The sequence below is a fragment of the Desmodus rotundus genome, chromosome 5 (assembly GCF_022682495.2).
Source record: "Desmodus rotundus isolate HL8 chromosome 5, HLdesRot8A.1, whole genome shotgun sequence".
NCBI classification, from domain to species: domain Eukaryota; kingdom Metazoa; phylum Chordata; class Mammalia; order Chiroptera; family Phyllostomidae; genus Desmodus; species Desmodus rotundus.
This window is the reverse complement of record NC_071391.1, coordinates 81,682,159-81,696,285: the sequence shown is the minus strand read 5'-3', so window position 1 is coordinate 81,696,285 and position 14,127 is coordinate 81,682,159. Positions and strand designations below refer to the sequence as shown.

The 14,127-nt window shown below is 40.0% G+C and overlaps 1 protein-coding gene across 2 annotated transcripts in view; it reads right to left on the bottom strand.

The window, feature by feature from the left end:
- Positions 1–1,752, bottom strand: part of POU2AF2 (POU class 2 homeobox associating factor 2) — a 36,488-nt gene extending 34,736 nt beyond the window's left edge. Inside the window, exon 1 of one of the 2 annotated variants that reach the window (XM_045204104.2) lies at positions 1,617–1,752. In XM_045204104.2, coding sequence (XP_045060039.2) covers positions 1,617–1,626 — 10 coding nt within the window. In that variant the 5' untranslated portion in view covers positions 1,627–1,752. The remainder of the gene's footprint in view (positions 1–1,616) is intronic. The other variant, XM_024570791.3, reaches the window with a different exon arrangement.
- Between the last annotated feature and the right edge of the window lie 12,375 nt (positions 1,753–14,127).

The window sequence follows — 14,127 nt, the reverse complement described above, 5'->3', positions numbered from 1 at the left end:
ATGCCAGAATTGAGATAGTAGATGATGTCTCCTTCAATTGTAGACCCTGAAGGTATGGAATATAGTCACAATCTCACTCAAGACAGAACAGAATGAAAATCCTAAATGATGAGTTATTGGTGGACAGCATCCATGTTGGTTGTATTTCTCTGCCTGTCCGGAAAGTGCCAAGAATGAGGTGTGGACAGGCCAGTGACAATAGTGTGTTGTTGCACCGTCTGGCTCTGGTGCCACCCTGGGCACTGTGGGGGTCCCTCTCCTCATGCTGCTAACCCAGGTCGGCCTGCCTTGCTGAGGAACAGAGCCCCCTCATAGGGGGAGGCAGATACCCACCTAGGAATAACAGCACTAGGTCTACCCCACGAGAGGCTCAGCATTGGTGGTTCCACTTCTGACATGGGAAATTATGTCATTGTCATTGTATCATGGGAAACCTCCAGGAGAATACAAGGAAAGGCACACTGAGCAAGTTATGCTGAAATGCTCAAAATATTAATTATTAAGTAGAAAATAATATATACTGCTTATGAAATCTTAAACTGGAAATAAAGCCCAAAACTTTTAAAGAACTGAAGCCAAATTACTTAACCTGTTAGGATTTTGTTGAAGTTTGGTTTGCCCACACAGCAGGCATCTACCCACAGGCCTTCCCTGGAGCCGCCCCTCTTTCCCAGCTTGTAAGACTCAGAGGAGCTGGATCCAAAAGCTTAACAGTTTTGTCAATAACCAATTTCATGCTGCAGAACATAGATGCTTCTATGGATCGTACTGTCTTATCATTTGAGACCAGACCTTGAAGAGCTGTGGTATTTTTAAAAATATTAGTTTTTCTTGCAGGGTACTTTACAAAGCATTTTTGAAATACTTCTTGTCATTATTTATTGATATGTAAAATGCTAACCTTTTAACCTCAAATTTGGGTTTTACTCTATGATTTGTATCTTCAGACTGAACACACAGAGAAAGGTCTCCATACAGTGTGAGTTCATGCAATAGCGGCTCAGGCTCTTCCTCATCTCAGGTGTGTGGGAAGTCCTTCATCCTTAGCCTGAGACCCCGAAGCAAGCTGCGTGAATAAAGGATAGTTCGAGTTCTCTATATGTGTGGATTCTGCTCTTGCACTTTCCTTAAAACAAAGGGCTTGCTGGAAGTCATTTCATTTACCATAAAATTTTAGTCGATTGGAAAAGAATGCTTTAATACCCAAGTCCTCATTTTATAAAAGTTATGTTCAATAGATTTTATCTTTCAGAATAAATACCAATCTAAACTATATGCAGAAAAAATAAATCAACAACTAGTAATTAAATGTGACTAGAATTATAAAAATGTTACCAAGAGTTCTAAATAGTTGGTCTCTGGCATATGTTTTTATATTTTTATATCTTCTGGCCAGAGTTAAGGATATTTCTCCTTGTTCTTTGCTTCAGTTATGACTTTGTGATGTCAAAAATAAACATTAGGATTATTGAAAGGCTTTTTTGTCTTTTTTAAATTGTTCCTTTCCAGTTGTCCCAGTTTTTTCCCCATTGTTCTCCCCTGCCCTGCCCTACCTCCCTCAGTCAGTCCCCACCTTGAAAGTTTCTTTTAAAATTTAATAATTGACACTGACTCACCACTTTCCATTCTTGATGATTCTGGTGAATTTCCTTAACAGCAATGTAGGGTTTTTGGTGAATGGCGTATTTTCCTTGATCAAGAGTCCTGTCTCCTGGAAAGGTCAGGCTGATCTTGATGGGAAGGGCTTCTCTACACGGTAGTGATGCTTCTGAATGACTTGTTCTAGATTTTATTAAATGCAAATCCTCTGGTGTCTGTTTCTCTCCAATTTGCATCCCCAATGTAGATTATATATGAAGGTACTGTTTTCCTCCCCAAGAAGATTTTTATTCAGTAACAATGAGTTTCCACTAGGAACACACGCTTTCAAAAGTTTATTATGGAAACAAGGAATCCATTATTTGTCTATGAATAGCAGTGGAATTTTCTATTCCTTTAATTTAGATTTAGGTTTTAAAAAACAGTATGTGTGGAAAAGAACTATAGGAAATATAGGTACTATGCTTGTAAATACTTAGATTATAAGTATGTGATTTTAAAAAGCTAGGTATCTTTCAGAATCCTAGGAAGATATTTTTGCATAGGAATAACAATAAAATGAATGTCATTTTCATACAATTGATTAGCCTTTTCATTATGTACAAAACATAAATATAGGACCTATGGCAGAATTCCTAACCTACGCAGCACACCGAGTCCTCGGTGGAGCTGGTTAAAAAGACCTGCGCCCAGACCCCACTCTCATTCAGAATCTTCTGAAGGGAGGCCCAGGGTAGTTGTATTTTTAAACCAAAGTTTCTGCTGTTTTTACAAAAGGATCTTTTTCGGTCAAAATTACGAACACTAAAATGAAAATAAATACATATACATTAACAATTTAATCTAAAAAACAAAATAACTGAATAAGCGGAACAGAAACAGACTCAGAGATGCCGAGAACATTTTGATGGTTGCCAGATGGGAGGGGGTAGGGAGGATGGGTGAAAAAGGTAAAGGGATTGAGAAGTGCAGGTTGGTAGTTTCAGAATAGTTTGGGGATGTTAAGTACAGCATTGGGAAAATAGCCGATAATGTTCTAAAAACTATGTATGGTGTCAGATGGGTGCAAGATTTGCTGGGATGATCACTTAGTAAGTTATTAATGTCTAATCACTGAGGTGTACACCTGAAACTAATATAATAATGTGTGTCAACTGAAATTGAAAAATAAAAATGATTTAAAAATGGGAAGGGAGTCTTTTCTGATGTACAGTCATCATAATGAACTCCACTAGAGAAAAATTTAAAGAAATGAAAATTCAGGTATTTTCTGACATTTCTCTATTCATCTTTACTCACAGTTGCTACTTAACCTAATTTTTGGTTCTGTCTCCTGCCCTTAAACAGAGTTAGTTCCTGGACACCTTTCTTGTCTCTCTGGATTTGTGTAACACTTGGTGTTTCAGGGCTTCAGATGGATGTCATGCAGTGGTCCTCCAACCTGGGTCGGAATCTCATGTGCTAACCACCATTCAGACCAGCGGAATCTAGAGAACAGCAGCTCTCAAAGTGAGTCCAGGAGAATCCCAGGGGTCCCAGCAACTGGTTCAGGAGATCTGCAAACTCCAAATTAATTTCGTAACAAATTAGTTTGCCTTTTGCTCTCTCATCTTCTGGTGAATGTACAGAGGAGTTTTCTAGAGGCTATCTGACTTGTGATATGCTAATAGATTAAATGGAGAACCAGATATGAGAATCCAGCTGTTTTCTATGGAGCCAGACATACCAGGACATTTTTACAAAATTATAAAACAGTGTCACCTTTTTTAATTTGGAAAACACTTTTTTATTATAAGGTTATTTGTCAATATGTAGTGACTCATTATTGTTATTTTAAATGAATAATAAGTGTTTAAAGATTTTAGTATATATACTAAGAATTTTATATAATGCATATCAATACATATATGTTATATATTTATTAACATAATAAAGATATCTTAATCAATTAATTTTAATTTATTTATATTTTAATAAGTCATATTAAAACAAAGCTCTTTTGGGTCCTCAATAATTTGTGAGAGAGTAATAGTGTTCTGAGACCAAAATGTTTGAAACCTTCTCTTCTGGAAAAACAGCTGCAGTTTCAGTGAGTTTCTTGAATGTACCAATACGCAGTCAAAATTGAGAACTTTTTGTCTGTGCTTCTCTTACTGACAGAATACATCTCTCTCCTGGTTGCTGCATTTCTGAAGGAAACCCCTGCCCTTCCCACTGCTGTGTTCTTTTTTAAAATTGAATTTATTGGGGTGATATTGGTTAATAGAAGTGTGTAGGTTTCAAGGGTACAATTCTATAATATACCATCTGTCCATTGTATTGTGTTCATCACCCCAAGTCAAGTCTCCTGTCACATTTATTCCCCCATTTACTCTTTTCTACCTCCCCCCCACACTCCCTTTTCCCTTTGGCAATCACCATATTGTTGTCTGTATCTATGAGGTTTTTTTTTAAATCTCTTCACCTTTTTCACCTAGCCCCCCTCTCCTCTGACAGCTGTCAGTCTGTTTTCTATAAGTCTATTTCTATTTTGTTTGTTAGTTTATTTTTTTCATTAGATTCCACATATAAGTGAAATCATATGGTACTTGTCTTTCTCTGACTGGCTTATTTCACTTACCATAATGTTCTCCAGGTCCATCCATGCTGTCACAAAGGGTAATATTTCCATATTTATGGCCAAGTAGTATTCCCTTGTGTAAATGTACCACAGCCTTTTAATCCATTTATCTGCTGATGGACACTTGGGCTGTTGCCAAGTCTTGGCTACTGTAAATAATGCTGCAATGAATATAGGGGTGCATGTATTCTTTTGAATTGGTGTTTTGGATTTCTTCAGATACATTCCCAGAAGTGGAAAGTCTGTCAACCACGTGATTCTTAATGAATACTGACGGTTGAGGGCCCCTGCTCTAGCTGTGACTGACAACTCAGTGGTTTTCAATATTCAGTGCCAATGCTACCTTCTCCACGTAGTTTGCTTGTACACTCACCAGGATGGATTCAATGGCCCCTCTCATGGTGTGTCTTACTTGACTTTCTGTAATGACACTGATTTCATGCTGTTTTCCGTCCTGGTTATTGGCTTGCATATCTATCCTTCCAGCCAGAGAGTCTCTTTCTTCTTCTCTGTATTCCTATAGCACTTAACTGTGTTTATGGGGCTCTGCACATAGTGGGTCCTCATGAGTGCTGGCCATGCTGAAGCCTGCCATTGGATCCATCAGAAACGATGGTCTCTGGGTATGAGCAGCAGCACATAAAAGGTGAAACAGAGCAGAGGGGATTCCTTAATTTTTCATGGTAAAGAAACATTACGAGTATAACCCCTTTCTCTTTCCACAAGCTGAATACAACACTGAAGAGTTTGTAACCTTCACCCTGTAGCTGGTCTGTACCCCAGACTCAAAGACATGCTGATTTCTTAGGGAAAGTTTGATGAAGAAATGCCCAGTACCTTGCAGAAAAGCACTGTAGATCTTAAATGTCATGGGAAGAGCTCAAATGCATTGAACCTGAGTAACTGATTTGCAAAAGATACATTTCTGTGCTTTAAATGACCCTCTAGTACACTTACTTCATTTGTATAGAACTCCAGAATTGTTTACATAGAGCTAAACAAAGTTTTAAAATTCCTCAGAAAGGTTGTTTTCATACACTAAGGAAACAAGTCTTCTGCAAATCTGAGTGGCTGGTTGCTCAGTGGGCTGGCGATGGGTATTGTCTGTTTTGCTTCAGTGGCTGGTGGGTTCAGAAACGGCACACATGCAGCCAGGCGGGTTGTGGGGTCGTGGTGAGGTGTGGGGATGGTTTGGGCAGCCTGTTGGGAAAGCAAGGGTAGGTTTGGGCACAGTAAACACAAACCCGCAGAGCGCAGGCATGATTAGTATTGGGCTCCTTTCTCTTGTGTGGGGAACACCCTGAGATACTCCCAACCTCAAGTTTCTGTAGCAGCTTCCCTGTTCATTGCATGGCTGGGCACCCGCTGCATGGGTGGGCTAGCTCCTGACAACTTGGCAGTCACGGGGGAGGTGAGGGTGTGGAGAGCAGGTGTGAGGGACCCTGGAGTAGGCACCACTGTGTCCCTGACCCTGCCTTTGTTCCAAGGCTTTCTATTTCTGAGTCCTCTCTCTGGGGGAGAGTAGAAGGGAGCAGTAAGGCTGCTGAGTGGTTTGGGCAATGTCACGCTCCACTCCCACAGTGCATAGGGGCCCAGAGACACCCTTACTGTAAGGTAGGAGAGAGGATTCTACTGGGAGGTAGAAGAGAAATGTGCTATTGATAGTAACCCATGAGATACCTCTTAAATGGAGAAAAGAATGAAATTGTGACAAAATTAGAAATATATATTTGGTTTCTGCCCTTACTTCTTGACACAGAGATCCTAAAACCCTTGTAATTTCCTGAGCTATATGAGTGCTAGGAGCATCTTTTCCCCTAATAGTTGGTCTTTGTTTCCAGTTACTTCCATAGAGCTCCAAAATCCCTTGGAATTTCCTGGGTGATAGGAGTGTCTTTGTTTCAATGAGGCAACACTCGATGGCTTCTGGATGGGACTAGTCACCAGGAAGACCAAGCCATGATTAGAAACTTGGAACTCTCAGCCCTGTCTCCCATCCTCCAGGAAGGGGAGAGGGGCTGGAGATTGAGTTAATAACTATCACACCCGTATGGTGAAGCCTCCATAAAAATCCCTGACCTACAGGGTCCAGGGAGCTTAAAGGCTGGTGAACACACTGAGGTGCTGGAAAGGTGATGCCCCCAGAGAGGGCATGGTGTCTCTGTACCTTCTGCCTTACTCATCTTGTCCATTTGCCTGAGTGGAATCCTTTCTAATAAATCAGTTAATAGTAAGTAAACTCTTCCTCTGGGTTCTGAAGAGATCTAGCAAATCATTCAACCTGAGACGGGTGTCATGGAAAATCCTAGATCATAGCTGGGTGCTCAGTAATACACGCGTGTGCTGGCTTGGGACTTGCGACTGGTGTCTGAAGTGGGGAGGCAGTCTGATGGGACTGAACCCTTAACCTGTGGGGTGTGTACTACCTCCGGGTAGTTAGGGTCCCAGTGGAGTTTAACTGTAAGTCACCCAGTCAGGTTCTGCCAAGAATTGGAGAGTTGCTCGGTGTGTGAAAATGCACACATTCACTGTCAAAAGTGTTGTGAGTAGAGAACTTTGTCACTTTTTTTTCTTTCAGGCATGAACAAGCACATGCCCCGTGGGCCCAGTGGGCCCAGTGGGATTCTTACATGCATACAGAATTTTCTTTCCTCCCTTCACTTAAGTGCGAAGATTGGTGTGGCTCAGTCACCCCTGAGGGGGTGGCAAGTTTCTGGGTCTGCTCCAACTGCTCCATGCTTTGTTGGGGTGGGCATAGTCATCCTGATGGAGACTGAGCAGGGAGGAGGGGCTTGACCCCCTGAGTTTGCCATGTAAGGGTGAAGATGTCTTGAGAACAGAGCCAATGGTAAGGCTGAGGTACAGTGAAGGGCAGGGAAGATGCTGGATGTGGCCACCCAGAACCAGCTGAACTGTCATTTAGAGGGACCTGTCAGACACTGAGCGTAGCGTGTCCTGGCCACTTATGACCTTTCTGCATGTGGCCAGCTTCATGGCCATAAACTTTCCCTTGAATGCAAAAATAGCTGTTTTGCAAATACTCTGGCATTGGGCATGTGGACAGTCAGTTGAAGAATAAAATGCAGATAACAGAGTGTTGCCACTGGAAAGAACATTGATTAGGCAGCCTATATTCCTTAATTTGCATGGGAAAGATTGCTATCCTAGACCTAGATCCTAGATCACCACCCGTGGGAAATTGACTAAATCCATCCTGGCATTTATTTTGGTATCAGAGGCACGTTGGAGCTGTAGAGGAGAGGCATCTGGGGCTGCTTGTGGCAGGGCCGGCTTCGGGGGGCGGCTGACCCCTAGCCCCAGGAGAGGGTGAATTAGGTGGCCTCAGGAAGCCTTTGGAGATTTTATTTTATTTCTCACACCATTCTGTGACACCCACTGGTCCCTCCAGGAAGCAATGAAATTGCTCAAAGTATCTCTGGGGCAGGGGAGGGAGATGGGTTTATTTGCTGAGCAGTACTCTTAGACCCTGAGCCTTACACTTAAAGACACCAGTCAAATTCTTGAGCCTATTCCCAGAATCCATCAGGGGATTTTAAGGATAGGGGAAACATCTGAATGAGATGCTGTGGTGGTGCAGAAGGTGGATGCCTGCCCTCTCCCACCCCTGACTCTCGTGCCTTTTTCTTTACTGGAAGAGCCTGCCTCTGAGTCCTGTAGCTCTAGTGCAGTGAGGGGAAGAAGCACTGACGAAGGGGGAGTCGAAAAGAAACTTTCCCCCTGACCACAATCCTTGATTAACAAAAATGCCAGGATTTTAGGATCATAGGTTCCCATATCTTAGGTATCCTGGATGCGACTGTTGAAGTGGAGGACTTCACTATCCACATCAAGAAGTAGACAGTAGATTTTATTTGAATAGGGATTTCACCTCCCATTTCTTAGGTACAAGAGGCAGGTAAGTCCACTCAGAGATTCTTGCGTTGAGGCAGAAGCTGGGCCTGAAGGTGGCCTAAGCACACCTCTGGTAGGAGTTGAAGGCCCTTGAAAAACCACCCCGACAGACAGCTTCCAGTCAGAGACAGCATGGTCCGCAGTGATGAGGACGGCCTTTGCATTTCTGTGGGCAAAGTGGTGCATGTCTTGAAGTTATAGTGCCATGGACTGTAACGCACACCGTGATTTTGTGTATCCCAGACAGAAAGCAGACTGCCATCTAAGGTATCAGTGACAACAGTCCTGATGTAGGAATTCATCACAGAGCCTCTTCTTGCTTTGAAAGATCTGCCTTCAATTTTGAGGGATGTGATGATTTTTCCTGCCTTTAATCACATTGTTTGGCATTTAAATATATTTACTAAAAATACACTCTCCCTGGCCAGGTGGTTCAGCTGGTTGGAGCGTCATTCTGTACATCGAAAAGTTATGGGTCCGATCCCCAGTCAGGGTACATACTTAGGTTGCAGATTTGGTCCCCAGTTGGGGCTTGTATGGGTGGCAACCGATTAATGTTTCTCACATCGATGTTCCTTTTCTCTATCTCTTGCTCCCCCTTTCTCCCTCTCTCTCCCTTCCTCTCACCCTAAAATCAATAGACATATCCTCAGGTGCAGATTAAAAATATTAATAAATATGTTTTAAATACATTTACCACCCAAAGTATAACACACCTCTATAAACTTGAAGTATCTATTTTACTTAGTTTTTGCTTTGTAAGAAAATATGGAGTTATAATCATTGCTCCAAAAATGAATATTTGTTTTACTAATATCAAATTTATGTCCCACTGCTGTTTTCTGTGCTTCTTGTAGACATGACATTTTTAACCTCAATGCTTATCACAGTGTCCTCTCTTTGAAGACATTTTTGAGTGACATTTAAGTCCAGCATACATGGTACCAACAAGGTGCATCACCAGGGTGACCCTCTGTCCGTGTTTGCGTGGGATGCTCCCTGTTTACACTTGTCATGGCATCCTGTCTGGTTAGCGTTCCCTTTCACTCAAAAAAGAATCTCGGTTTGAGCATCAAAGTCTGTGGTCACCTTACACTTACCTCAACTGAGGTGCAGCATGAACGGCTGGGATCAAGTCGCAGTGACACAGGCAGTGACAGCTGGCCGTGACTGCTGCCTGGCAGGCACCACTCAGTTTCAGAGATGCTGAAATGTGAAAACATTTGTATCTTAAGAGACCATGAAATAAGATAGAACTAACTCATAAGATCTGTGTGTCTTCGTATTCATTTTCCAAGCTGCCAACCTTTTCCTCTGGTAAAGAATATAAATTCATTCTCTTTCAGTTCTTCACGGATTCCTTACTGTGTGTGAGGAAACTGCACAAGCCATTCATTCCTATAAGGGGCTCATGGTTCAGTGGGGAAGACAGGAGTAGGTGAATGATGAGCATGCCGTGTGACAGGTGCCCTTTGAAGGTGATTATCCCTGCCCTTAAAATGTTTATGGTACAGTGAAGTGTTTCTCAACCATTTAAAAATTCATGTTTCTTTTTGTTAAACATTAAAAATCTTCCCCTCCTAAAGATTTAGAAGGTGACATTTTCCTCCCTATTTTTCTTCTCTTTCCCCTCCTACTCCTCCTCCTTCTCCTCTTCCTTCTCTGTGGACAAAATAATTTAGCTCAATTTAAGGAATTTAAAGAAGAGCATAGATTCCCTAACATTGTCAGAATGTCTAATATTGGCACAAAGTGCCTACGAGTGGCCTCAAGGAAGTGTTCAGAATGCAGGAAGGGCTCCTGGAGAAGGAGGCATTTGAGCTGAGTCTTAAAAATATGTGTGTTGGTATATAATTAAAAGTTTCCTATCAACCTATCCCTTTGGCCCTGTAGATTATCATTATTATTCATTTCTTGTATATTTTTCTAGGGATCTATATGTATTTACTAGTAAATATAAATATAGATTCTTATTGGGCTCCCCGTTTCTCCAAAAATGTTAGCACACTGTGCACACTATTCTTGCACATTCCATTTTTGGCTTCCTAACTTTATTGTCTTGGAGACTTTTTTCCAAGTGTCTGCATAGTATTGTTTTCTATGAATGTACCATCATTAATTCAATCAGTTTTCTACTAGTAAACATTTGAGTTATTTCCAATCTTCTATTACAGACATTGCTACAATAGAAAATCGTGGGTATCCATCATTTCATCTATATGAAAGTATACCTGTAGAATCAACTCATGAAATAGAATCGCTGGATTGAAGGTTATGTGCATTTAATTCATTTATTTAAAATTTTTTAATTTTTATTTTTTCAGTTTTATTGAGATAGAATTGACATCTAACATTGTACAACTTTAACATATTCAGCATAATGATCTGATATATGCATGTATTGTGAAGGTTATATACATTCTAAATCTTGAGAGGTATTGCCAATTGTTCTGCACAGTCCTTGCAGCATTTTCCCTCGCCCAGCCGTCATGGGGTGCCTGTTTCTGACAGCCTTGCTGGTAGTATATGTGGTCAGGAGAATAAGGCCTCCCCCTAAAGTTGCCCAAGTTCTACTCCCTTGAACCTATGGATAAGTTAACTAACATGGCAAAGAGGAACTCAGGTTGCTAACCAGCAGAGCTAAAATAGGGAGATGTTTCTCCCTAGATGTTTCTCCCTAGATGTTTCTGGATTATCTAGATGGGTCCAAGGTAATCATAAAGGTCCTTAAAAGCAGAAGAGAGAGGTATGAGTTCTGTATATATCTTGGATATTAACTCCTTGTTGGAGCTGTTGTTTGCAACTATCTTCTCCCATTCAGTTTATCGCCAGTTTTGTTTTGTTGGTGGTTTCTTTACTGTGCAGAAGATCTTTAGCTTGACATAGTCTCATTCATTTATTTCTGCTTTCACTTTCCTTGCCTTTGGGGTCAAATTAATAAAATCCTCTCTAAGACCAAGGTCCATAATTGTACACTTGAAACCTATATAATTTTATAAACCAGTGTCATTCCAATAGATTTAATAAATTTAAAAAATACATTTAATAATTTTTTAAGTAGAAAGGGGAAGTTGAAGAAAAGTCAGTCAGAGGAAGATGTGACTACAGAAGAAACGCTCACAGAGATGCAATGCTGCTGCGTTAAGGTGGAGGGATGGGGCCACCAGCAAAGGAATGTGGGCAGCACCCGAAACTGGAAAGAGCAAGGACACAGATTCTCTCCCAGAACCTCCACAGAGGAATGTAACCCTGCCGACCCCTTGATTTCAGCTCCAGGAGACCCATATTGGGCTCTAACCTATAAAACTGTGAGATAATTAATTTGTATTGTTTAAACTTAAATTTTGCGGTAATTTGACACAGTAATGATAGAAAACTAACACTGTTACCGAATTTATAGATAATTGCCCATCTAAGGTGATGAATGTTATCTCAGTATAGTTTTAATTTCCATTCTCCTTACTATGAATGAGATCGAGCTATCTTTATAGATTTATTTCCTTTTTTGTGATTTGTCTGCTTTTATATTGGGTTGATTGTGTCTCATTTTATCAAATTCTAGCAGTATTTTATAAATTGAGATCAGCTATTTCTGTGATATGAGTGGTAAGTAATTTCCTCCAGGTTGCCATTTATGTTTTAATTTTGCTATGGCTTTAACTTTTGTAGGTTTTTTTGCACAGTTTTTATTTAGCAGGATTTATAAATTTTTTCTCTAGGACTTTTAGTTTTTCATTTCAGTGAGAAAGGCCTTTCATGCCAGGTTTATAAAGGAATTCTCCCATGTTTCCCTTTAGTATTTTAATTTTTCATTTATTTTTAAATATTCAACTCTTGGATCCTATCAGAGTTCTGGTGGCAAAACTATTTTTTGAATAGTTAATCTTTTCTGAACTGATTTGAGATGACTCTTTTATCATAATCTAATTTTCTTATATATTTTAGTGTATTTCTTGACTTTATATTGTATTCCATTAGTCTACTTATATACAAAATCACCATTTGAATTATTGAAAGTTTATGTTTTAATACCTGATAGGGATCGTCGCTCTTCTTGGTTCCTTTCCCCCAAGGTTTTCCTAGTTATTCTAATTTGTTTTTTTCTTTAGTGAAAGAAAGAGAAAGAGAGAGAGAGAGAGAAGAAAAGGAAGAAAATTCTTCTGGTATTTTTGTTTATTGGGTTCATGTTACATTTACAAATTAATGCTTTTTTATTTGTTCAATAAAAAATATCTTGGTGTTTTTCTCTAGTGTTTAAATTTTATTTGTATATTTTGCCTATTTCCTATTAATATTATTCTAATAACTTTACCTATTTTGTTGATATTGAAAATGGAGTCTGTTCTTCCATTATTACTCCAACTTATAACTGTTTGTATATATGAAAAGTTGATTTCTATGTATTAATTTAGCACTTCTGTATATTGCCAAATTTCTTATTGTTTCTAATAGTTTTAAAGTTATTTGTGTTGTGTTTTGCAAATATACAATCATATCATACAGGGATGTTATGGTAAATTATATATACATAGAAAATCTTCCTTTTAATCTGGATTTTCAAATTTATTTGTTAGAGTTGAGCAAAGTAGACTATTGTGGTTCTTTTAATATCTTCTTTATGTGTGGTGATTTCTCACTTATTTATTTTTATGTATATTGGTGCTTTATCTTTTTGTTAACTAGTTTAGCTAATAGTTAATTTTTTTAAGATACATCTTTTCATCCATTTATTAGTTCTATTTTCTAACACATTAATTTCTGCTTTATTAATTCTTCTACCTGCCCTTGGTTTGTTTTGTTGGTCCTTTTCTGACTTTCTATGTTCTTTTCCTAACTTCCCCAACTGACTGATTAACACATTTGTTTTTATCTTTCCCAGTTTACTCAAATACACTCAAAAGTCAGGACCTGCACACTAAGTATCCGATCGAATGTCTCCTCCATCTGCATCGTCCCAGAGTTCCCTGTGTGTTTGGTGTGGTTGGCCTTGTTGGGAGCCTTTTTTTCTTTCCCAGGACATGGCACACTTAGGACTTTTTAATTTAGCTTTTCAGATGTCTTCCTTTTCTTATTTCCCCCTGAAGATTCTTCCTTGCAGTATTACTGTGTGTGGGTTTTCTAACCCCTTTCTTCTGTAACCTGTTCTCTTATCCTTTTGGATATCTTTCCCTGAAGCCTACTTTTAGATCCAAGTCTTACACGTAGAAATAACTTTATCTTCTCAGCTGCAGACTTCCATTTTGAACTGCTTTTAGAAACCACTATGCAAGCCGGCCAGAAATTTCAACTTAACATTTGGAATTGCAATGGTCGCCCTTCCGGCCTCGCCCAATCTCGTTTACCCTCTGGCGTTCAGAGCTCAGCAGCAGCACCGTTTGTTGGTAGCTAAACCGTAACCACTCTGAGTTGCTTTATTTCTCCTTTTCACGTCCAAAATTCAACCAGTTGTCAAATCTCATTGGTCCTGCCTCCATTGTGGGTTTCCCTCTGGCTCCTTTGTCTGCCCTATACCCTGATTCCAGCCACAGTTGTCTCCCTGACTGTTGTGGTGATTTTCTATTAGTTTCTTTATCTCCAGGCTTCCTCTTCAGTCCACCTATCTTGGTTAGCTTGAGTTCTCACCATTCATTCTTCAACTTGAAATCCTAAAAGATACCCCATTCCCCACCATGTGAAGTGTTGGTTCCTCATCCACCCTCTGCAGTGAGGGTCTCTTCTCCCCTCTGAGCCTTGCTCTGTCAATACACCATATGCTTAGGCTCCTTGCTTCCTGGATTTTTTACGTTTTATTGTCTTCAAGCTTTTGTTCATACTGTTTCCTCTACTGGTAACATTTTATTCTCCTCTTCTTTATCTATTGACATGTAATTCATCCTTCACATTCCATCTCACTCAGGACTTCCTCGGTGAAGGCTTTCCTGTTGCCCCTGAATTGAAGGCGAGTCCTCCCCCACTTCATCCTTGCAGACTTTCTATTGTGCTTGTTTTTCTTCCTT